Below are 26,328 nucleotides of genomic sequence, written 5' to 3'. Positions count from 1 at the left end.
TGAATTAGTTCATAGATTACTTAACTTAATTATTTATAGGTTACTTAATTAATTATTTGAATATACACAGCAAATTTAACGCACCACATACAAATTTCGACTTATTATGTATTTCCCAGATTTATCAATTACAATGATGATAATGTTATGCCTTTTGTAGGTTTTAATCCGTTGCCCTTACTTAATTTCGAAATTATAGAAGCTTTTTGTAAGTAGCATATTTTGCTGAAATTAAACCTCACTTCTAAAACCAAAGTATGTATTGGTTTTAAATTGTTTTAACAGTAGAAAAGATAACTGTAATTTGAGCAACACATCTGTTCGCAATGCAGCGTTCAAGACGAAATCTAAGTCGTGATAAATCTGTTGCAATTGTTACTTTGTCCAACGAAGGATTAACAAATCGCCAACTTGGTAGAAGATTTGGAGTGTCTCATACAACGGTCGGTAGGGTTCTACAAAGGTTTGAAGAGACCAATGATCACGCTAAACGACTTGGCCAAGGCAGACCACGAGCTACCGTGGAGGACCGACTTTTAATGCTTCGAACACTGAGAGAACAGTTCGCTACTGTACGAAATCTCCAAATATAACTTGCTGAGGCTCATGCAACTGCTGTTAGTCAAGATACCATAAGACTTCGTGCTTTATATTGGCAGCAGCTACTGGTCCCAATATAAAGCTCGAAGATTAGATCTCTAATCGAATATATGCCACAGCGCTGTCAGGCTGTAATAACATCAAGAGGTGGTAACACTAGTTATTGATGAGTCAAAAATGTTTCAATTTAAGCTGTATTAGTGTGCATAACAATAATAATCATTTTACTTTATTTTGTTAAACGAACCATATTTTTGGTTTTAGTTCTTTTTTTTCACCATCCTCAAAGTCAATTTTATTATTATCATTGAAATAATTGTGTTCATGTGTTCTATTCTTAACATGTTTGTCAAAATATATAATAATATTGACGACAATTAAAATAAATCGAAATGTGTAATAAGTAGTGCGTTAATTTTGCAGTATTATTTATATTATTTATACATTATTTGTATTAATTATAAATTCTGCAATATTATATTGATCTTAATAATATTGATTATACTGATCTTTTGATCTCAAAAGTGGAAATTTGTCAGCCTGCTGCTTTTCCTGTGGACTCTTTATTTTTTTGAATATAAAACACAAAAGCATTTTAAATAAATTCAAATTCAAGAGACAAATTCAAAATAACTAAAAAGTACCTTAGTGTAACTAGAGCTGCTGCTATTTTTACAAGCTTTTACAGAAATAACCCCGATTACAACCGACATTATTAAAATACCGATACCAAGAATGCAGTAGGAACCAATCTCTAAATATAGCTTTGGTTTTATGACTCCTTTTTTAAACTTCTCTGCAGTACTCTGATCAATTGTAGCAAGCTGAATTTAAAAAACCAACATATAATAAAACAATAATAAAAAAACAATGTAAAATTTATAGATTAAAAATGCTTTATAAATTCTTTCAAATTCTTTGTAAACTTTTCATAAATCCTTTATAAATGTTTCTTGTTTTTTAAAAGTTATCATCAAAAACGTATGTATAACCTCATGCATGTAAAAGATAGGTAAAAATAATTCTTCTTCGTGAATCTTTTCTGTTATGCTAAAGGGGGAAGAAATTTAAATTAGTTCAAAACGAGATATCTAAAAAAGAGTTAATGCTAAAAAAGTTATCCATGACATACTCCTACATATTTTTAGTTCACTGTTTTATCAATCAGAGCAACCATCATTATAAACACATTTACAATTATCATCATTATTGTCATTTGGGTGTCACTACCATTAGCAAAATAAAATAATTAAAACATACGTAATAAAAGGCACCGGTTGAGCTAGTACATTCATCTGCAAACGCATGTGAGCTTGCATCACTATACCAGTTATCTAGAAGTAATTGAAAATAGTATATTTTTATCAATCTAAATACATGTAAATGAATTAGTAAATTTGCATATATACACATTAGTGTGATAACAAAAAAACTTTTTTTATGAAACCACTTGCAATCGAGGAAAGTTTATGAGTAATTAAAGAATATAAATTGCATTTTTGATTTTTTTTAAAAAAGTTCCCCCCCCCCTCTTCGGAAGAAAAAAGTGACTAAATAATTTTTTTTTTAAAAAACGACGTGTTTTTTGCTTTATTCAAAAGAGTATTAGTAATAACTAAGCAACTTTTTAACAAATAAGATACAGAACAGCTAGCAATTTGTCCAAAATGTACAAAAAATGTTTAAAAAATAGTTTTTGCTATGAACTTCAGGTTCAAAAATTCAATTTTTCTTGATTTCGCATGAAGTTCCTCCATCAGTTTTACAGCACTTTCAGCAATTTGGTTAGATCTGGGAATGTCAGTTAATGACTCTTTGACTGACCAATGCGTCTCCAAACACTTAACTGCTTTCTTGCATTTTATCTTCATGAGTGAGGTAAACAGTTCGTTGAAGGACGCTTCATTGTAGTGTTGCGAATGGAACCAAGCATTTGCCCATTCATAGCAGATGAAGTCGCATACTGGAGTGAGGATATTGCGCCACTCTGGTATCAGAAATAATGCTATAACAGCATATATCGCACGTGAGTTCCACCTTGCCTGGTGTAAATTTGGGAGTTTCTTCCAGCTGATTATAGGCCAACGTGAAGTTGTTTTGTAATGACGATATGCCTGACATAGTTCAAATAAGAACTTAAAATCATCTCGCCATCCAGGGTTCTCGCCTGTGTTAACATCATCTGTAGTAACGAGGTGGTAATCAGCCTGAAGAGAGACAGAGTTTTCTGTTAATTTGTTAATGAAGGAATAGTTGAGTTCTGGTTTGGTTGTTGGCTCTTGAATAAGAAAATCCATGACATGCTTCAGAAGGAGGTCGAGCACATGGTGCTGACAGCCAATATATTGTGGCTTCTGAAACCCCTTGCTCAAGACATCATCCTGTATGAGCTTTACAATCCCGTGCAAACAACCAGTATTTACTGCGGTCGTGTTGCAGATTATCATGCAAATATTTTCCCAAGCATCATATTCATCAATTAGCTGATGAAGTTCCTTGTGAATGGCCGCGACAGAACCACTCTCACATTTAAGAATACCGAGTTCGATTTCGGTTGTCAAATTTTTCAGCAGAACAACTTGATACTCTTCCCCTTGCATTCTTTTACCATCAAACTGGAGACAATAGGGATCATTGCTTTGAAGTTTTTGAACAATTTTGGTTTTCATTTTCTGTCCTTCAGAGATTACTTGTTTCCAGACACCCGCCTGACTTGGAACCGGCACATCATGACCATGTTCAGCAATGGTTGCAAGAACGTCATGTGCTTTATGTGTAGAAATGTTGTTTTTCAGTACTAGTAAACCCGCTGTTGTAGTGCTTGATCTTTGGTATTTTGGTTTGCATTCAGGAGAAGATGACGTGGAAGAAGAGGTTGGCGACTCGGGTGAAGAATCAGAGGTTTCAGAATCCGAAGATTCTGAGTCACTTTCATGTGTTTGTGTGGGTTGGGATTGAGAAGAGCTGGCTTGAGGTTGAGTTGTTGATAGTCGGATTCGTTTTCTTGGGTGGATTGATTCCAAAGGGGCTTGTTTGATCATTGAATAACCAATCTTTCCTCCACTCTCAACTTGCCTCTGGTAGAGCTCTTTATCCTCCGTGCTTTTCCATTCTCCATTAACGTTAGTGACATCAAATAACTGAGAAAGTGTTGCAGTGAATTTATCAGACGGTTTCTTTTTGTTTTTGTCATATCGATCAATCAGACTATTGAGCTTCTTTCTGATGAGTGCGCTGGATAATAGTGGAAAGTCTAGAATTTCCCTCCTGAGCAATTCTATATCCGTAATCATAATTTTGATTCGATTCAGTCGCCGTTTTTTGCTGTTGAACAGAAAAGTGAAGTTTCCAAGAATTCGACAGTTCAGGCATCCGTGTGAGATTGGTTAGCTTTTCAACAGATGGAATACTGGGATCTCTTTTCTGTTTATAAAAAGAGGATAGATTCTTCATCCAAATATACCTGTTTGACTTTACACTGTTGCTGGAATTTCTATAAGACATTTTATTGACAATCTTGCACTGAAAACAAAAATATTCAAACGAGTTCACACTTCACATAGTATAGCAAAATACCGTGTGAAGTGTGTAAGTGAATATATTCAAAACAAAGATAATAAACAACATCTATTAACAAACTACTAAACTAACAACCATCTGTAAATGTCTAGTTTATAGACAAATGGAAACAGCTGACTGGAATGTGCTTAAAAGCAGTATAGAACGTCATATAAAAAGTCAGTGTGAAATTGAAACCGATAGTCAAACTGTGCGATGTGCGCACAAAAAAAAATAAAAAGGTGGGGGAACTTTTTTCAATTTTTTTAAAAACTGATGTTGCTACTGTCATCTACCTACAATTGTTCCTCTAATGTAAAGGGTTTCAGTTTCGTAACAAAAAATAATGATAATAGTTATTACCCTAATACACATAGATACATGGAAAAAAACAAACAAAAAGAAAGATTGAGTTAAAGTGTTTTTTATTTAATCTACACTGGTGCTATATAACATAGCAGCTATATACTTTTATACAACAATGGACAGTTATATATTGGTACATAAAGGTGGGGTAAGGGTTTACTTTAGCATCATAAATCTTGAGAAAAAAAAGTAACCATTACACCGCAAATGCATATGCATAAATATCCAGAAAAAAAATGTAGAAAGGAAATGTTACATTGACAAATCAAATGTTAAACAAAACTATTAAAACCAAAAGTTATCAGTTAAAACCAAAGCTTAAATGATTATTTGTTTCAAGAATTATTTTGCTTAGTTTGCACTGAGTGTCCGACCTTTTTTGGCTACATCATCTATTCTAATTTTTAAGGTTTATCAAAACTTCTGTTTTTTTAAACTGTGTTTTTTATGCTGGTTACTTCACTATTAATTCTTGCAAATTGTTTCAACTGGTCATATGATTTGTGTATCAACTATAAAGAAACCAAGCATATTTTTTTAAATTTTTTAATGAATAATATGTAAACCTTTAATAAGAGTTCACTTCAATTTGAAAAAATTTTTACCTATAACACAAACTTTATTTGAAATAAAAACGACAAGACTTTTATTCTTTGCAGAGTTCATTAATGCTTTTTACTTTTTTGCACTATAAAGCTAGACAACAATTAGTGGCAAACTATGTTAATGATTTTTAAATGCAGACATTTTTAGTTAAAATGTGCACTATTGTTGATTTCTTAAAAACAGTAACCTGTTAAACCCTAGTAACCCCTTAAAAACAGTAACCTGTTTCTCAATATTTTAGTTTTGCGTCTCCAGAAAAAAAGCCGTTTGAAAAAAGCTAGTGCAACTTTTTGAGAGAAATTTGTGAGCATCATTTAGACACCATTCAGAAGGCTGCTGTCTCGTAGAGGTGCCTGATAGACATCAAGAAATAGGGCTATAAAAGAACAATTAATTTTACCTGGCAGTTGAATAATCTCTGATGTTAGACATCTCATGTTGATACTCTGTAAATTTTAAATGGTATTTATATACCCAATGTCCTCTTTGGGTATATAAATACCATTTAAAATCTACCAAAGGAACTTTGTTGATTCCAATCACTTAACTGTGCATACTCAGCTTATCGAAAACTGTGCATACTCAGCTTATTGAAAACTGTGCGTACTCAGCGAAAACATTAGGATGTGAGTGAAGTAGTTGTGCTGTTAAAACAGGTGGACTGCTTTTTCAATCATAGCTAGCTGAGTTTCTATGGCAGCAAGAATTTGGTAAAAACAAGTTTGGAAAATGATAAACTGCATTTTGCAATATTTATGTGGTGTAGCATCCTTTTTTAGAGTTTTGGTAAACCTTATTTTGAATGTTTTTAAAAAAAATACAGTTTCTAAAAAATTGGGCAAAAATTGCAAAAAATTGCATGTTTGAAGTCTATTTTGAAGTCTACATTGACATATTTCAATAATATTTCATAAAACTGCAAAAAGTTATAATTTATAATTTATTATAACAATAAAACATAACTATTTTAATGTTTTTTAAAAATATTTACAACACTAATAATTTTGCAATATGTGGTATGTAAAAAATAATTCTCCCTTATGAAGGGGCACATTACAGAACTGGCACAGAAAACAGTTTAAACTTTATCTTCTGAAATGCAAAAACAAGGCATTGTTTTTGTGGTTTCTTTTTTTTGCCATCTCTAAATATTTTTACAACTACTTTTTGGAATCCAATAATGTTTGGAAAATCATTTCTTCCACATGTACCAGATGTACTGGTTCCTGGATCATCAGGATTATCTTACCATTTATTCATTCTTTGGCTATATTCTGCAAAAAAGTTTTTATAACTTTTTTTTTTTAATTCAATTTAATTTTTTAAAAACTCTAAAAGCAATCAAAAGAGCTTCGTTTAAATTTAACTTTTTTTTTTAATTCAATTTTTTTTTATCCACTCAACTTTTGTTGTGAATAAAAAATTCTATGAGATGCCTAATCATGGAGTCATCAGTTAATTTCACCTTAATTGGATCATAGGTGCCCTTTTCTTTCAATACTTGACATCCAACAAATTTATGCTCTTTAACATTTTTAAAGAAAACAAATGTTGAAAAAAATAAGTTATTGAAACCAAATGAAAGAAATGAGTTAACTCTTTCAGTTTCATATGTAAACTGATAGAGTAAAAGTACCTAACCCACTTTTAAAGTAAGTACATTCAAAACTCGAATTGGTTAATTTTACCTAACCCATTGTGTGTGAATACAGATGTTAGAATGAAAGTTGTGGTGTAATAGTTAACTTTTTTTTCTTTTGAGATTTACAATGCTAAAGTTAAGCCTTACATTCTCTATTTCTGATTATTTACTAATAACCATGATTACTATTAGTTTTTTCTATTAATTATCTTTATATAATTATTTATATAATTTAACTGTAATATAATTCCTACAGAAATGCTTAACATTGTTTTGTCATTAGTTACTAGGCTTTGAATTAGTTACTAGGCACAGTTAGCCTTAACTAAATTTAGGTTTTCTGAATTGTGTCCAAATTAATTTCAACGTTTTCTGAAAGAGTATAGTTTACTGATCACTCTGTATATAGTCCACCAAATCAGAAAACTCCTGTTAAGTAATTATGACATTTTAAAGATTTTTTGCGCCTTTTATTTTCCGCTTTTTTTTGCAAGTGTTTATCTCCATTTTTTGGTCCGCCATGTTTTGATTCAAAATTTTATTGTAAAAGTTACAGACAATTTATTGGAAATGAATAATACAGATGGTATTGTGTTATATTACATAGTTTAAGACTGGATAATCACATAATCGGAATGTTTTAAATCATCAAAATATTTACAAATATAAAATTAAAAACTATTTCTTCTTGAATTGAATCACTAAAAAATATCAACATTTAGATCAACATGTCCAAGAGAAACAAGATGTTTTCCATTATAAGAACTTAATGCCCTTACTAAATTAAGTCCATAATTAGAATTATTTGTGGACACCTTGTACCGGTTCCACGAGGCAGTTTTGAAGAGGTAGTGAACACTTTCTCCTGATTGCTCCGAATAAACTCCAAGTCCCATTTTTTTTGTTTTACATAATTCAGATACATAATTGAACAGGATATGAAATTTTGGTGTTAAAGTAATACCATGTTCCAACATCAAGTTTTTATAGCAGGCTTTTAAATTTTCGATATTTTTGAAAGTTTTCATCAAGTCCGGATCTAAAGCAAGACTCAACAACTAAGTTTAACAACCTTAAGCATTCTCCAAAAGACTTTAGTTTAATTGGCAGCTTATCATTAAAGACTTTCCACTTTTTAAGAATTTTTTGAGAAGAATTTTCATTAAATTTTCCACTATACTGACCAGTCTTAATTATTTGCAGCTATTCATAAATCTTCTTCATATTCATTTCCGACCAAATCCGTTCCATGTTATCCATTACATGGTTGATAGTTCCCTCCATTATATGAAGCTCCGGTAAAACAAGTCTATCTAAAAGAAATTCAGAGGGGTTTCCATGTACTAATACAAGGTTTATACAATTCTTAAAATGTTGTGCACACTTTGAGGTTTTGAACCAGATTCTTTGAGTTTTGTATAGTTGTTTTGACAGCTCTCGAAAGTTCTGTATGTAGCATTTGTCCTAGTTTCTCTTCTATCCCACTCACATACATAACTGCTACTTGGAGATATACCAATCAGAATTTGACTAATTTTATGTCGCATACCACAATGTGCTCAACTTTTTCAAGATTTAATTTTTCAAATAATATTTTAATATTTAAATATCTTTCTGGGATTTCTGGAGCTACCAGAAGAAGAAATGAAGCATTTACTGACGAATCTTTAAACATTTTTTTTAGACCATCTTTATATAAAGACCTGCAAGCTGTTATCGGTTTTGTTTTAAGGTAATCTATTTCAACTTTGCCATAATTTTCAAAAATTTCATTGAGATTAACTATATTTAAACAAAATTTGATAAAACTACTTCCCCCGTCAACAGCAACTTTTAGCAACTGATTCTTAGAATCAACACATTTAAGATCCAGGAGTAATTTAACAAAAAGAGTAACATCATTGCAGTACGCTACTGTAATATTTTTATATTCCAAAGTTTTATCTTTGTTTTTAAATTCAAATAAAATATTTTCTTTGGTAAATAATGGGAGAAGATAACTATCCAAATCAGAGACACAGTCTTTCAGTCCAGGTTCTACAGTGTTTCTTCTTTTTTCAACAACTCTGTAATTATTAACTTTTTTATATAATAAGTTTTACTCCAAATATTGCATCATTTTATTGTGCAGAATGAAATTTGTATTAGTATTGTGATTTTACCTTATCATATTAGCAAGTTTTATCATTTGATGGTTACTTAAGGAAAGATAATTCTGAATATAAAGAAGATTTTTGTGAGTAAAATTGGTTGTTTTTGGAGTATTCTCAGATCCAATAGATAGTTTCAGTTTCATGCCTCCTGTCTTCAATGAAATGGTATTACCACTTTCACTACATAGCTTTTCTTTAATAACGTGAGAAGCCATTTGTTCCTTGACATCTAAATAAGTTACAAAACTATGGAAACTGAATGAAAAAGGTTTCGACAACTTTACATTGTTAAAAAGGTTATAGGTTCAAAAGCTTACAAAGGTTTTTTTAAATTTAAAAGTTATCAGTTTTGATTTATTATTCTTAACATTTCTTTCACTTATCTCTCTATAAGTAACGCAAATTAATACGGTTTTTCTAATACCTTGATATCGCAATCCTCTTTTAACATTAGTCAAACAAGAACTACACCGCGGACTAATAGCTGCCAATTTAAAACTCTTTATAACCAGATTTTTTCTGGGGTATCCTTCCCTGCGCTCTTGCGATTTTGCATATATCACAGCTGCAAGTTTTTAGTTTCCTAAAATTATATAAAAAATTATAATTTTATATTTCTTTACAACAGATATACAAATAAAATAACATTTTACCCATTTCCTGTTTTAGCCGGGATAGTCATCTTTGACCAGTCAATGTCAAAATTAATTTTCTGCCTGAGATCAACAACATTTGTTCTTTCAACTATACCCCTACACCTTAAAAAGATAAAGATATGCCAGTACCAAGCAAAATGAGATTTGATTCATTTATCAAATCTTATTTCTTTGAGTTCAACAAGGTATCCAGTTTTTCAGTTATGTGAATGGTTTTAAGTTTGTAATATTTTATATATTTTTTGAGTTAAAAATCATTAAGTATACCAACCTTGGACACAATCCAGTAGGGTATCGATCATCAGCAATTTTATAATCCGAAAAACAGCTCTGAAATTTAGAAATTATATGGCTTTGGCTGTTTATTTTCATATGACATTTGCGACCACAAAAGACATACTTTTTCTCTAATCTTTTGATGATCTAAAATAGTCTGAGGATGTGATTTACCGATTTTTAACATTTTTTAAAACAAAATTTGTTCTATGATTGTCTTTTGCAATTAAATTTGTGGCAGAAAAAATGGCGGATTAAAGATGGGTGTAAAAGACAAAAAAAGGCGTGAAAAAATCTTAAAAATGCCATAATTACTTAATAGGAGTTTTCTGATTTGGTGGACTATATACATAGTGATCAGTAAAATATACTCTTTCAGAAAACGTTGAAACTAATTTGGACACAATGCAGAAAACCTAAATTTGGTTAAGGCTAACCGTGTAGGCTTTGAAAGAGCACGTTCTCTAAATGCACGTGGTCATCGGAGAAAGATCTTTTAAGCAAGTTAAAACTTTTTTCCTTTTGGAATTTAATTATTAGTTTAGATATATTACATAAAGAATCATATTAAGATAAATGATCATCGTTAAGATCATATTATAATTGAAGTAAGTACCGTATATACTCGTGTATAAGTCGAGAAAATTTGGATGAAATATTTACTCTAAAACAGCAATTCGACTTATATGCGGGTCAGAAAAAAAACAAATTTGTTCCTAGAAATTTTTTTTCGTATTTCTTATTTTTTGATTAAAAAATGTTTATTGAATTGCTGTTTTAGAGTAAATACTTCGTCCAAAATTTCTCGACTTATACACGAGTATATACGATATATGAAATAGCTATATATACATTTTTTTAAGATAAAGTAGAAAGGATTTAAATTTTTATTAGATAAAGTAGAAAGGATTTAAAGTAGAAAGGATTTTAATTTTTTAAATCGTTTACATTTTGTTTGCTTTAGTTTTTCTTTTAGCAGTTTTCTTTTTAATATTTTATTTTTTAGAAGGAAAATAGGGGTATGGATGTTATTTAAAGTTATAGTAATGCTATTTCCATAAAGTGGTTATTAATACTTTTAAATTTCTGTGATTCTATTAACTATTTTTGTTCTATTTTAGAAAATTTAGAAAAATAAATTAAAATTTTGTGCCAACACTGTTATGGCATGTCGCATGTTATTGTTACTAAAGGTTAAATTTTGTCATGAGGATTACAATTCTTATGAAAAAAAAAGAAGGTAAGGAGTATTGTTTGTAAATATATATTTTGTTTACTTTGAATCTTTTTAAATTTTCTCTCATCATTTTAAAATATTTTTTTTGCACACGTTTATTGTTTGCATACATGCTTTTTTGATATGTATATGTATGTGGTAATAAGTGCTTTATAGTTGTTTTATCAATGTGTTTTTTTAATAATGTAAAGTGTTTTTTTATTGTTTGTGTATGTGTTAATATGTGTTATATAATTGTTTTAAAAATGTGTTTAAATATGTATATAAGGTATATATTTAACCTTATAAACACATTTAAACACATTTATTGTGTTTATAGTTGGTACATATGTTTATATTATGTTGTTTCCGTGTTTTCAAAGTGCTGTGACTTGGTAAACATCTACCTGAAAATCAATTAGTGTATTTTAAAGAAATGGCTTTTAATCGTGGAGCTCAATGTGATATGCACCTAACGGCATGGTTTAAGTTAAATACTGAAAATGAAAGAGCACATTGCTATTTGTATGTAGACAATCCTTTATATTTAATGATAAACATTGTAAATGGAAGGTTAGACAAAGGGGTGGTAATAAGGTGATAATGAGAATATATAAAGTTAATCCAACTGGAGAACTGTTTTTTCTTAGATTGTTACTTTTGCAATCAAAAGAAGCAACATCTTAGGAGGATGTGTGTGCTGTTAATGGTATTGTCCTTGAAACGTTTCGTAAAGCATGTGTTTTGAAAGGTTTGTTGCAAGATGACACTGAATAGCAGAATACTCTTTCTGAGGCAGTTTTAAGACCTATGCCAAAGCAAATTAGACAGTTGTTTTCAATTATTTTCACCTTTTGTGAACCTGACAATCCTTTACATCTCTGGAATACATACAAAGCTTTTATGATGGAAGGTTTCATTTACTGCTCAGTCCCACTTCTAATAGCTGAACAAGCTACTCTTCATTAAATTGAAAAGATTATTAATCAAAGTGGTAAAATGCTGGCTGATTACAATCTGCCTGTTATTGATGAGTTTATAGGCTTAAATCTAGAAAATTTTGATGAAAATGTTCAACAATCTGTTGAGACTGTTGCTTAATGTCAATCAATTAAATGTATGTAATGCTATCCTTGCTGCACTGAATGAGCAACCAAGTGTAGAAAACCAACATTCTAGATTGCTTTTCATAGATGGACCAGCTGGTAGTGGAAAAACCTTTACTTGTAATTATTTGATTGCTGAAACTATAAGTAGGGGCTTTAAATCTGCTCAACTCTTAGCAGCAACTCTTCTTACAAATGGATCTACATTGTATGGCTTATTCAAACTTCCTGTTCCAATATTGGATAATAGCACATGTAATGTAACTCCTAACTCTATACACGGGCATTTTTTAAGACAAGTTAGTTTGTTTTTGCTTGAATAATAATACCTAAACATGCCTTAAATACAATTGATTGGTTGTTAAAAGATATTTGCAACAACAACTTTCCATTCGGAGGAAAAATCATTCTTTTTGGTAGTGACTTTAGGCAAATTCTTCCTGTTGTGAAAAGAGGACAACCAGCTGAAATAGTAGAATTGTGTATAAAATGTTCTTTGCATTGGCAATGGGTGCAGAAGTTTGCATTAACTGAAAATATGAGAGTACAAGATGGAGAAAGTGAGTTTTCCCAATGGCTACTAAAACTTGGGAATGGAGCAATACCTGGATGAATTGAAATACCAAACCAGTGCATTATTAGAGGAAATGAATCGATTGTGATCAAAATGATTTTTCTAAATGCGTGAATTTAACACCACCTAATGTTGATTCATTATTAATCAATGAAGAAGCACTTGAATGTCTGCCAGATGAGGTCAAAATTTATTTAAGTGCTGATCTAATTGATACTGATGACCTTAATGAAAGAAATAACTTTCCTATTGAGTTTTTGAACAGCTTAACTCCTTCAGGTATGCCACCTCATTGTTTAAAATTGAAAATTGGTTGTGTAATTATGCTACTTAGAAATTTAGATCTCAAAGCTAGGTTGTGCAATTATACTCGAATGAAAGTTTGTGCTCCTCAAAATAATTATATTTATGCAGAGGTTTTGACAGGTGTTTCTGGTGGTAAACGGGTTTATGTTTCTCGAAGTCAGTAGACTCCATCAGATTCTAATTTACCTTTTGTTCTGAAACGTCATCAGTTTCATCTCAGATTGGCTTATTCAATGACAATTAATAAAAGTCAAGGTCAAACATTTGATAGAGTTGGGGTATTTCTCAAAAAACCGTGTTTCTCTCATGGTCAACTATATGTTGCATGTTCAAGAACTAGACCATTTAATAGTTTGTTTTTCAAAATTGATAAACATCTCATTCAAGGTATGGTAGGTGAAAAGTGTTACACAAATGTTATATTTTCTTATGTTCTTAATTTACAGTCTTTAGATTTTCATTTCGAAAATTTACTGTTTGTAGGTTGGGAGCACATTTTGTATGTATAACTTTATTTATTATTATTATTATTTTTTTTTCTTCCTAGTTTTTGATAAATATATCTGTCATTTAATATTGTTATAAAATGTATTTATATGTTATATAAAACCATATTTGCTTATAGTTGTATATATGTTTAAATTATATTGTTTCCATGTTTTCAAAGTAGTGTGACTTGGCAATATGTTGAGCAAGATTGATAACCTTGCCAGCCAAGCGGTGTACTTAGAGCAGAGGTGTGACTTGGGAGCATTTAGTGCCAGGCAGTGTTACTGCTTTAGAGCTAGGTTGTGTTGTCTAGCCTTTTTTAATTATTCTGGAAACTAATGTCTGTTAATGTTTAGCGTAATGTGTATGAGAGAGTATGCAACATTGATCTTTAAATCTAGGGTGTTTTTATGTCCTAAATTTGAAGTCATTGAATAACTAATATTGAATATAAAAACAAATATACTTTTATGTATTTATATGTTTAGTAAAAAGATAAATATAGTTAACTTTAAATTGGTTTTCTAACTTTGCCTTTCATATTTTAATTTGGTTTGTTATTTTTGCTGGATTCCAGGAACAAGGGTGTAAATATCCTTTTGTTACGTGTTATTGTTGTAATGTTTTGTGTTAATTGACTGCTTGGCTTACCTTCGCGTTGGTGTCTACTGTTAAAAATGAATAATAGGTAGTTTCATTATTGGAACTTTTATTTATTTACTAAAAGCCAAGACAACATTATGCTAAAAATGAATTTACAATTTGATTTTCAGGTTTTGTGGAGTTTTTTTTTTTTGTAATTATCATAATTACATTTTTTACAATTGACGCATTTATACGATTAAAAAAAAAACCTGATTACCTGTTATTGCAAATTTTTGTCAGTTAAAATGATATAAATATATGCAATCAGTTTAATTACATTTTTTACAATTTACATATCATTTGTGGTGTAATAGTTAACTTTTTTTTCTTTTGAGATTTACAATACTAAAGTTAAGCCTCACATTTCTTATTTCTTTCTCTATTTCTGATTATTTACTAATAACCATAATAACTATTAGTTTTTTCTATTAATTATCTTTATATAATTATCTATATAATTATTTACATAAATTTATTTATATAATTCATTTATATAATAATTTATATAACTATTCCATAAGTATTATATAATTATTACTTATTATCTTTTTTTAAAATGTTCTTAAGTTAAATTAGAAACTGTAGCTCTGAAATAAAACATAATTGCATATCTTGCTTTTGTTGCAGTATAATATTTGTACAAATAATAGTTGCAACTTTTTAAGTGAATTTTTAAATTGTAATCTTCTTAGCATCAAATAATGTTGGATTGAAGAGAGAGGAAAAACTTAATTCAAAACTACTTCTTATAATGAAAAATAATACAAAAAAACACTTTTCTCATTGTTACAAACACATTTCACTCTCGTGAAGGAACTTAGAACACAAACTTTTTTTTCTTTAACAAATATTTTCCATTTTTAAGCTTCCTAGGTTTAATCATTTCTCAGTTATTGGTCAAGACTTTTGGCCTTCTAAGTTTGGTGTACACCTTTTTTTTTAGGTTCCGCACAAAAATCAAACGCAATTCTTTTTTATGAGCAGGATTATGTTGTTTTGTTATGCACTCATAAATTTTGCATATTGAGTGCACTCAATACATTACATCATCATTTTCATAAAATTGCTCAACAAATATTCTTGATAAGAAAAAAGACATCTTTATTGAATAGCACAATCAAACAATTTTATGCTGAGAAATTCTTTGGTAAAAAAACTCACCCAAACAAGAAGTAGTATTGACAAGAAGTAGTTTTCTTCTCTCCTCAATCTAACAATGATACTGAATTTATGTCCAAATAAACAGAAATAAACATTTTGAAAATGATTGGTATTGCCTAATTAAAAATAACATTTATCATTTTTAACTGGTAATGATCCTCTTTGAGCCAGAGACATCATATTATCATCATACATCACATATGTCCTTTTGGTACTTGAGAATTTTTTCAAAATAACCAAACTAAGTCATTCTACTTGGCATACATAAGGTTGAGTAACATTGAAGCATGTAACTACTGTCAACTGCTAACCATTTGATAGATTAATACTTTGAGAACTATTTCCTAACTATTTGGTATGCTATGCAACTTTTAAGCTTTAATTCTCATCTGGGTGTAAATCGAAAAACTTGACTATTAAATTTGACTATTACAATTGTACACATTTAACAAAAAATTAATTTCATTCTCATAAAATCCAATAAAAATTAAATTTGTAACAAAATACCTAAATGAAGGTAAAATAAAAAATATCATTTGATATTTCAAGTCTTCATATTTCCTAATAAACTTTAGTACAAATTGATTGTTTTTTTTATTGTAATTCATTTTCAGAGAAATAATGATTTCATGCAATCATTATCTGTGTGTTTATCTACAAATATAATAAAAAGTTTAAAAAAAACCATGTTACATAGTTACTAGAAAAGTATCTAATAATTACTAAATAGCAAGCAATTTACTAATTAACTTGCAAAAAACTTCTGAAACATCCCTAAAAAAATCAGTAGCAAATAACTACTTGACTATACTGAATTATACATCAAGAAATAAAAGATTACTGGCTCAACATCAAAGAATGTAGCATGTAAAGTTTTATTTGGATGAAGACCATCAATTGCATCAATTAACTTTTGATCTCCTTGATAGAAGTGTGGATTTGACATAAACAAAGGGGCATCTGAAAGTTAAATTATACAAATCTCAACTTTTTAAAAAATAGGAAAAGCCTAAATAGAATATTAATCCAACATAAAAATAATAATTTCTTTATCACCCTCTTGCATACAAAAGTGGACATATTAAACTTTCTCTATAGGAAATTCATTGATGCTGAGAAGTTTCAAGCCAGATGTCAGAGTTTGTTAGTGCAGTTGTTATGAGTTTATCACAAGATTAGTAAAATACTGGTTTATATGTAGAAACTAATTCATAATTTCAATTCTTGTTAATGAATAATCTTCAAGCTTCCTCTTTTAGCTTAACAACTTTAATACTCAGGGTATTATATATAACCTGTAGACAATCACTAAATGAATACTTGTAGACAATAACCAGATGAATAGAAAATGAAACTCTTTTAAGTTTTGTTTTTCAATCAACAACAGCACCTTAGTTCACACTATATCTGCATCAACTTGGGTAAAATTGAACATGAGAGAAAAGGGACTCTTGGAACTAAAATGGGATAATTTCATAAAAGGACATAAGTTTTTATCACCATGTTTCCATAATGTCCATAATTTTCATAATTTGTTTAAACCCTATATTCCTTTAATTGAAACTTTATTACTGTTGGTTCAAGAGACAACTTACACAACAATTGACAACTTGAACAACATTACTATCAAAATAACACAACATGCTGATAGCCAACTCATGGTAGACCTAGAGTTGACTTTTAATTATCATAAGTGTAATCTTTATTTGCCACAATTTTTTTAAGATGGTTTTTTGGATTTCAACAAAAGTATCAATCCAATTACTTTCAGAAATTGGACTTCAATCAAACTTCAATCGGACTTTCAATTGGAATCGGATCGGATTTCAGGCATAATATAAAAATAAGAAATAAGATTGTCTTAACCAACTTTTGACAAAACTTAGAAGAATGAATATGGTTAAATGTCAATCAAAATTTGCTTAAAACACTTTAATTGTGGCTACAATATATTATGATAATTTATACAATTATAATATGTATTTCTAAAAATAAAGTAAAAATTAGAATTTAAATGTGTTGAAGGTTAAGTGTTCAATTATAATAAATAATAAACAATATTTATAAAAATAAAAACAACAATAAAAATAACAATAAAAATAATAATAATAAAAATAACAATAATTAACACTAATAATACTAATAATAAATAATAATAATAATAATAATAATAATAATAATAATAATATTAATAATAATAATAATAATAACAATAAAAATAATAACAACAACAATATAAATAAAAATAACAATAACAATATTAATAATAATAATAATAATAATAATAATAATAATAATAATAATAATAATAATAATAATAATAATAATAATAATAATAATAATAATAATGATAATAATAATAATAATAATAATAATAACAATAATAATAATAATAATAATAATAATAATAATAATAATAATAATAAAAATAATAATAATAATAATAATAATAATAATAATAATAATAATAATAATAATAATAATAATAATAATAATGATAATAATAATAATAATAATAATAATAATAATAATGATAATAATAATAATAATAGTAATAAAAATAATAATAATAATAATAATAATAATAATAATAATAATAATAATAATAATAATAATAATAATGATAATAATAATAATAATAACAATAATAATAATAATAATAATAATAATAATAATAATAATAATAACAATAATAATAATAACAACAACAATATAAATAAAAATAACAATAACAATATTAATAATAATGATAATAATAATAATAATAATAATAATAATAATAATAATAATAATAATAATAATAATAATAATAATAATAATAATAATAATAATAATAACAATAATAATAATAATAATAATAATGATAATAATAATAATAACAACAATAATAATAATAATAATAATAATAATAATAATAATAATAATAATAATAATAATAATAATATTAATACTAATAATAATAATAATAATAATAATAATAATAATAATAATAATAATAATAATAATAATAATAATAATAATAATAATAATAATAATAATAATAATAACAATAATAATAACAATAACAATAACAATAATAATAATGATAATAATAATAATAATAATAATAATAATAATAATAATAATAATAATAATAATAATAATAATAACAGCAATAATAATAATAATAATGATAATAATAGTAATAATCAAAAGTTAAAGATGATAGTAAAAACAGTGAAAGCAGTAAAAAAAAAAAAAAAATCTCTGGAAAAACATTTGAAATAAAACTTAACTGAAACTTGGTATAAATTATTGTGCTTGTAAATATATTTTTTGACTTACTTCCTTCTTGGGTTTGTCCAATAGGAATTAAACCAGTTCCCCAACATTTTGTCGGTCCACAAAAAGCCCGATTATCAGGATTCACAGAGCTATTCATAAACAACCATTGTGAGGTTGTATGGCGGTACAATGTAATATCAAATACCGTTATATCACTTTCATATTCAACATATATAGATCTATAAAAAATAAACACGAGCTAAGGTGAGTTTTAACAATCTGCAGACTTTCAAAAAAAAAATTTAAACAAGTTAAATAACAAAATGTTTTTAAATTGTTAAATTAAAAAAGTTACATTTTAAAGTTACGAAATGTAACACCAAAGTTACTGAACTTTTTAACAAATGAAGCAAAGCTCAATAAATTAAAAAAAACCATTAGAAAAAAGTTCAGTTTACCCAACTAAAATTAGAAATACTTGATATGCCACCAAAAAAACTTTGCAAAAACACACCTTGCTAAATCTGGTGTAAACAAATACACTCGACTGTTGCGCTCAAGGAAAGGCTGGGTATGAGTGCCATCTAAAGTTTTGAACATTTTTAAAATACAGTTTAAAACATTTTTTACGCTAAAGTAGTTGATGTTTGGAAAATATTTCAAAAACTACCAACTTAACAAGAAAATTTATATAATAACTTGTTAACACTTTATTAACACTTATTTAAAAACATTGAAATAACTTTTAATTTCAGTTACAATTAGCTTTACAAAATTGCAGCTTCATACACTCTAAGATGAATTCAGGGAAATTATTACATGAATTATTCAGTTAATTTTTCTGCCCTTAAAATCAGGCGAAATTCCTGATTTTCAGTTGAACGATTCAGGTTATTTCGTGCTCTGATTTATTCAGGCACCCAAATTTAGAAAAACGTGTTTACTCCATTTTGAAATATTCAGTCGCGAAATTTCTAGCGTGGTATATTTACTCAACTTTTGTTCTAAGTATTGTAAAATGAAAGGCTTTAAAATATTATACTTATTACGGATATGAAGTTACTGTAATATTATTATTGTCTTAAAATACTTCATATATTGTATATGATGATATTATAATAACTTCATAAAATTTATAAGTTATTATTTATTATAAATAAAATTTAATTAACTGATTTCTTAAAATGAATTAGTTTTTAATTACTTGACAATTGAGAATGGCTCAATTACCCACTGAATTATTTCATGCGTTTGTCAATGAATTATCTCTAAAGAAGTTAGAGAATAGTATGCAGGTTCTAGAAGGTATGTTAATTTTCTGTACATTAGACTTGATTAGTACTATTTATTTCTCTCTATAAAGCTTGGAAATAATAATTTAAAAAATGTTAAATTTCCTTGTGGTACTGTTATACCTTTAGTACAAAATGCCAATTTAACAGTACTAATTAAATTAAATTTAGATTGCTTTGAATTAAATTCACTTTTATAAATAATTGAGTTTAGTTAAGTTTTGTTTCTATATATTTAAAATATAAACTTTGAATTAAATGTTATAATATCTACCTTGTCTAAAAAAGAAAGCAAAATAAATTGTATTGTTTTAAATTGATATTTTTTCAGAAAATGGTATTGATGCTGATGCAATGATGCTGGTTACCATCGAGGATTTAAAGTTGATTTTTCCGAAGCTTGGAGATTTTTTAAAGATTAAAAGTGTATTTTCAACTATATATTCTAAGGTATTTTTTAACTAAAACAATTTTTGCTGTTTACAGGTTCACTAATATAAAAAAGTCAATCAATAAAAATGCAGTTAACATGCTTTAAATGTGCACGCAATTTCCCTACAATAAAGTTTTTACTTTGCCATATGAAAGGTATACATGTGCTTGAGGAGCCAAGTGAACTTATATGTAGCCAAAATGGATGCAAAAGATTATTTACATCTTTTCATAGTTTTCAAAAACATGTGCGTTCTCATGTTAAAAAGGAAGTTTGGAAAGTGCCTTTTGTTGCTAATCAAATACTTGATTCATCACAAGGCAATTTTGATACCCAAGATAGCTTTGTGCCAGAAAATTTTGATGATGTTAATGATGCTCCTGATGCACAACCGATTCTTGATATAGCTGAATGTTTTGACCATAGAGGAATATTTTTACCAGCTGCCAAATTTCTTCTTAATCTTATATCTGCTGCTATTCCATTAAGCAATATAAATGACATCCGTAATGGCTTGGATGAGATGTTTTCTGTTTTTGCTTGTGCTGTGCAACATAAAGTCAGTGAAGTATTCACTATGAATTGTTTAGAGAATAAAAACACAGCAGAAATTTTTCTTGCCGCTCTTGAACACTCATTTCAGAATATTGATACTTTGAAAAAGCTGAGTACATATCTAGAAAGGGTTGGTGCATTAAATATCCCTACTGAAATTGTATTGGGACATCGGTGGGAAACAAAGATGGGCAAGCAAGTTCAAGTAGAAGACACTTTTATGTTTGTACCCATCAGCTAAACCCTTAAGTATATTTTTAGACACTCTAATTGCTGGTCAGCCTGCACTTTTAATGAAAATATAGCTGAAGGTGGAATCTTATGTGACTACCAAGATGGAAGTAATTACCAAGCACACCGAAATCGCCATCCCTTGCCTTCAGTTAATTTTATCACCCACGAACTTATTATTCAACCGTATTATGATGATGTAGAAACAGTAAATCCTATAGGATCAAGTGTCCATACATAAGCTTGGAACATTTTGCTTTGTTCTGAAAAATTTTCCAGCTGTTTTTAATTCCAATTTAGCAAATGTACATTTAGTTGCATTGACATATGTCAATGACATAAAAAAATATGGCATTAATGCAGTTTTAAGAGCCATTGTTGATGATTTAAAGTGTATGGAGGATGGATTTCAAATTAAAGTTGATTGTGAAGCTACTTCAAGACATGTGAGATGCATTCTTGGTCAAATTATAGGGGACAATCTTGGACTTCATACTTGTTTAGGCTATGTAGAGTCTTTTAATAGTGACTTTTGTTGCGATCTTTGCACAATGCAAAAACATTTTTACAGAAGTTCCAACGCTTCAATGAACTGTAGCACAATATGAAGAAATTGTTAACAAATTAGCTACGCAGCAAGTTTATAAAGCTGAGTTTGGAATAAAAGTTATAAGTATTTTGAAAGAACTTAAGTACTATCATCCCGCTAAAAATGATACTGGGGACATCATGCATGATATTTTAGAAGGTATAGGTCCTTTAGAAATCAAATTGGTTATTTATAATTTTATTTACGTTCAACATCTTTTTTATTTAAATTTGTTAAATAATCGTCTTAGACATTTTCCTTATGGATTAACATTACAAGATAAAAAACCCAGTCTGATAACTGAAAATTGATTAAAAGATAACAGTTCTCTTCTTGGACAGAGATCTAGTCAAACAAAGACTTTACTAATTGTCCTGCCTTTGTTGATTGGTGATAAAGTACCAAGTAACTCCGAACAATGGAAACTTTTGCTGCTACTGTTAAAAAATTCAAATGTTGTATTTTCACCTGCAGTCCACAAATTTGACATGACATATTTGGCGGCTTTGATTTCTGACTATACCACCCTATTCAAAAATCTTTTTCCAAATAAGAATTTAATGTACAAACACCGCAAGCTTACACATTATCCAAGTCTAATCCTAAAAAATGGGCCACTAGCCAGGATGTGGTGCATGCGTTTTGAAGTCAAACACAACTTTTTTAAGAGATTAGCCCACATTGTGCGCAATTTTCGTATCATTGCCTACACTCTTGCATTTCGTCATGAACTTGCACAATGTAGTTAGTGGTGGAAAAAAACAGGTTTTAAACAAAGCCTTGTTGTGGGAACATTTACAGAAATACTTTTAAATCTTGTACCGAATGGAGAAACAATATCATCACATTTTGCAGATAAATATGCTATTGTATATTTAGCAAATTTTATTGAAGCCTATGGTACTTTTTACAAACCTGGAATTTCACTAATAGCAGACATTAATGAACATGGAGAGCCAAACTTTATTTGTATAGACAATATTGTGATCATCGACAAAAAAGCTCATTTGTTATGCCATAATTTTAGGCTTATTCAGTTTGATGAGCACCTACACAGCTACACTGTAACTTGTGATGACACCAAAACTGTCAGTTGTTACACACTTGATAGTTTGCTTGACTATCATCCTGTTTTTTCGGGTACTTGCTATAATCTGATCTGTCACTTTGTGCACATTTCATTGTGTCACACACTATGTGCAGACAACATATAAATGTGATATAATTTGGTCAAATATTTTGGTTTAAAATGTACATTATGAGTTTATAAATGAGTTGTTTTATTTAGATACCATGTGTGTTTGTGTGCTTTTCTTTGACTTAGGACTTTCGAATTTAAATAAAAATAAAATTTGATTATTAATTATTCAATTTTGTTGATGTTAAATACTTTTTGTTTATATATATATATATATATATATATATATATATATATATATATATATATATATATATATATATATATATATATATATATATATATATATATATATATTTCAGTATATTAGCTAGCCTCTATTTAGTCTATTTTATGGACAATTTCCAATTGTCCATAAAATAGACTAATAGAACTTTCAAAATTTTAGAGTAATTTTGTTTTTAGAATAACTAATCAGTAATATTATAAAGATTTAAAATAAAATGAGTGATGTAATATTTTACTCTTGCAATATTTCTTTGTATGATAGATTTGTAGCTTTGATTTTAAGATTGTCTATGATACTTGTCTTAAAACTCTCTCTCTATTATCTCAATAACTTTGTGTAAATTATCAATAATAGTATAAATCTCTCTCTCATCTCAATATTAGATGAAGACTGGAACTAAGGTGTAAACTCACATTTTTCTTAGCATGTTTATTTAATAATAGAATGTGCAGCCTCCTTGCTTTATCAATTCCAACGAAGCATATATACCGCTACAAGGTTCTGCATCTACATATACTGATATAAGACAGCCCATTGTACCTACAACATCAATCACAATGGATCAATTGTTAGCAGTTCTGTTAGAACGTCATATCAATGTCAATATAAGTTTGTGAGTGAAATTTGTTTAATAAATAATATTAAATGAAAGTTTACAACTTTTTCAATAAAATTGTTATATTTATTAACAAGCATAGTAAATAGATTATTAGCTTGCATTTGCTACAAAAGATTTTTTTTTTCTATAACTTTTGTTAAATGTTGTATTGTGAGCTATGCTTGTTATTAAATTTATATCATTAATGCATGTTGTTTATAATTTATAATTTTGTTAGAAGATTAAACATTTTTTGAAACTATTTATATAATTGTATATATTTCACTATTTGTAATATTGTAAAAGTGAATTTTAATTTTTTTAAGGACATTGAAGGTATGTTGAAAGATCACCCTAAAGGTGCATCAATCTTGTCTGAGTATGAACGAACCAGGCAGTTAGTCTTGATGAAGGATCTTTTTGTGCGTATTATTGTTTGAAATCTTGTAAAAGATAGTAACTGGTTAGGAAGTCTTTAATATGATATTTTATTCAGATACTTGTATTTGTTTGGTATTTGAATGTTTGAATATTGTATTTGAATATTTGAATCAGTAAATAAAACAAATCTAAAATAAAGTAAATTTTATTTTAGATTTAAGTTATTATTTATAAATAATTTACTGCAAAAAATAAATGAAGCAATAGGAAGGTTATTAAACACAACAGAATTGATTTTCTTTTTTTGCAGCTATCCCAATACAGAGAAAAAAAAGTCTTTGGCAATGGAGGTGATAAACCGCTTTCCAACCTTAAGAAGTGGTAATGGAGATGGTTATGTAAGTGTTGTTATAAGTCTAATTGAAACTTTTGTTTGCATATTTTGGGAAATGGGAATATAGTTTAAATTTTATTTAGTTTAGCTTTATGAAACTTTTTTTTTACTTAAAGGATGCTTACTTCAGACAGTATGTTGAAGTAATACGAAACGGAAAATTAAGAAAATATTCCAGGCTATATTGAAGAACGCTTAAAGACGCTGAGAAAACAACTTCCAGTTATTGAAGAGCCGCACAAGTCGCATCAGAAGCGCCTAAGAACAGATGCAGTTGATCTAGTCAATGGACCCATGACAGGTTTTTATTTTAATTGTTTGTTTATAGATTGAACATTTGCATTAAGTATATATTTAAAATATATATTTATTTGGATAACTCCATAGTTGAAAAATTTGTATTCAATAATAGTATAACAATTATTGATTTACTTGTAAGTTTTATTTGCTTTTATATATATCATTTTTTGATTTTCATTCTGATTTATTCATAGTTTTATCCTATTTATATGTAATGGTGTATTTAAGTGCTGTATTAAAATATGTTTAAAGATATAGTAAAAGATTATAGTTTCTTTAATTGCCTTTTTTTAATATTTTCATTTTTTTTCATGAGAGTATTTTACAGAACATGAAAGGGCGCTTACCCATGAACTTATAAACGAGACACCTAACGATGATCGCATAAATATTATTATGGGATCAACTTATGCAAGTCATAGTCTCTGGGTTAGGGAAGGAAGACCTCCACTAAAAATATTTTTTTTATCATTTCCCCCATTAAGAAATATTTACTCATCTGCGGTAAGCTTTTAACTTACTTTCAGTAATCATTGTGTAGTTAGTTGATGAAATTATGAGTTGGCACTGTTTGTTAGTTGTTTACATTAATGATTTATCTTGTAAACTAATTAAATTACTTAGTTTGAGGAGGAATTCTGCAGAATTGCACCCAACAGCAAACAGATAGTGGAGGGACTGGGAGACTGTTTTTCACGGATCCTTTTGTATGCTAAAGGAAAATGCAAAGGGTTGTCAACTGACCTTGCAATATTACTTGACGAAGTAGCAGCTGACAACAACCTACTTGAAAGTACATATTTGTTTAATTTTATTCAAGTTTAAATAGAGATTCCTATCATTAAATAAGTTAAAAGTAACTTATTATTAAGTTTGTAAAAATTATATTATACTGTTTTAATTACTTTTGGTAATTGTATGTAATGTATGTACTTGGCAACATTTTTACAGAAACAAAGGAAGAATATGCTCTGTTACTACTTCCGCTTATGCTGAGTGTACCTATGCGAAATAGGCAACGTGCCTCGGTTGCTGAAGTGTGCAAGCGACTTGTCCAGCTTCATCTGGTAAGCAATAGCTACGTTTATCTTATTTTATCAATATTTTATGTTAAATTTGTTCAAAATGTAAAAATGCATAAACTATATATTTATTAGGGTGGTCCAAAAAAATCAAGTTTCATATAATGCAGAGGCATGTTGTTTTTTCTGTTCATTTTGTTCAAAAAAGCCACTGTGCAAAATATTACATAGTTTGGACTGTATTTAGAGGTCGCTCAATGCTTTCAAAGTTTCATAGTTGATGCCACGGTGTAAATACTGTGTAATTTTCATTTATTCTTTTTTTTCTGGCTCAGCAGTTAAAAATTACAAAAGAACTATAGATTAAATGAATCATATTATCAAAATAATGCAAATTGCTGGAACAAATAAATGAATTTAAGACAAATTTAAATTTAAAAATCACTGAAAAGTTATTGAAAATCAAAACATGTAAAAAGCGAAACAAA

General features: G+C 28.2%; 2 protein-coding genes and 3 pseudogenes across 6 annotated transcripts in view; 2 read left to right on the top strand and 3 right to left on the bottom strand.

Annotated features, from left to right (window-relative positions):
* LOC145193210 (uncharacterized) overlaps positions 1–26,328 on the bottom strand; it is a 145,863-nt gene that overhangs the window by 104,154 nt on the left and 15,381 nt on the right. The window lies entirely within an intron of this gene.
* Positions 1–26,328, bottom strand: part of LOC149891482 (lysosome membrane protein 2-like) — a 40,530-nt gene that overhangs the window by 1,742 nt on the left and 12,460 nt on the right. For 3 of the 4 annotated variants that reach the window (XM_090078305.1, XM_090078306.1, XM_090078304.1), the window contains 6 exons: positions 19,133–19,202; positions 18,679–18,857; positions 16,196–16,314; positions 1,861–1,934; positions 1,593–1,650; positions 1,245–1,424 (listed from right to left, as the gene is read on the bottom strand). In XM_090078305.1, coding sequence (XP_089934431.1) covers positions 1,245–1,424; positions 1,593–1,650; positions 1,861–1,934; positions 16,196–16,314; positions 18,679–18,857; positions 19,133–19,202 — 680 coding nt within the window. The remainder of the gene's footprint in view (positions 1–1,244; positions 1,425–1,592; positions 1,651–1,860; positions 1,935–16,195; positions 16,315–18,678; positions 18,858–19,132; positions 19,203–26,328) is intronic. The other variant, XR_016449729.1, reaches the window with a different exon arrangement.
* Positions 7,997–10,173, bottom strand: LOC149891485 (uncharacterized; annotated as a pseudogene). Its single transcript, XR_016449731.1, has 5 exons — positions 9,853–10,173; positions 9,579–9,683; positions 9,350–9,508; positions 8,935–9,154; positions 7,997–8,838 (listed from the first exon to the last, which is right to left on the bottom strand). The product of XR_016449731.1 is annotated as an uncharacterized LOC149891485 (transcript).
* LOC149891483 (uncharacterized) lies at positions 19,836–25,302 on the top strand (annotated as a pseudogene).
* On the top strand, positions 20,347–21,727 carry LOC149891484 (uncharacterized; annotated as a pseudogene).

The sequence above is a fragment of the Hydra viridissima genome, unplaced genomic scaffold, assembly GCF_058129835.1.
Source record: "Hydra viridissima isolate aposymbiotic clone 2 unplaced genomic scaffold, HvirCarnegie_v1 scaffold_2, whole genome shotgun sequence".
NCBI lineage: Eukaryota > Metazoa > Cnidaria > Hydrozoa > Anthoathecata > Hydridae > Hydra > Hydra viridissima.
This window is presented reverse-complemented; position numbering and strand designations above follow the sequence as displayed.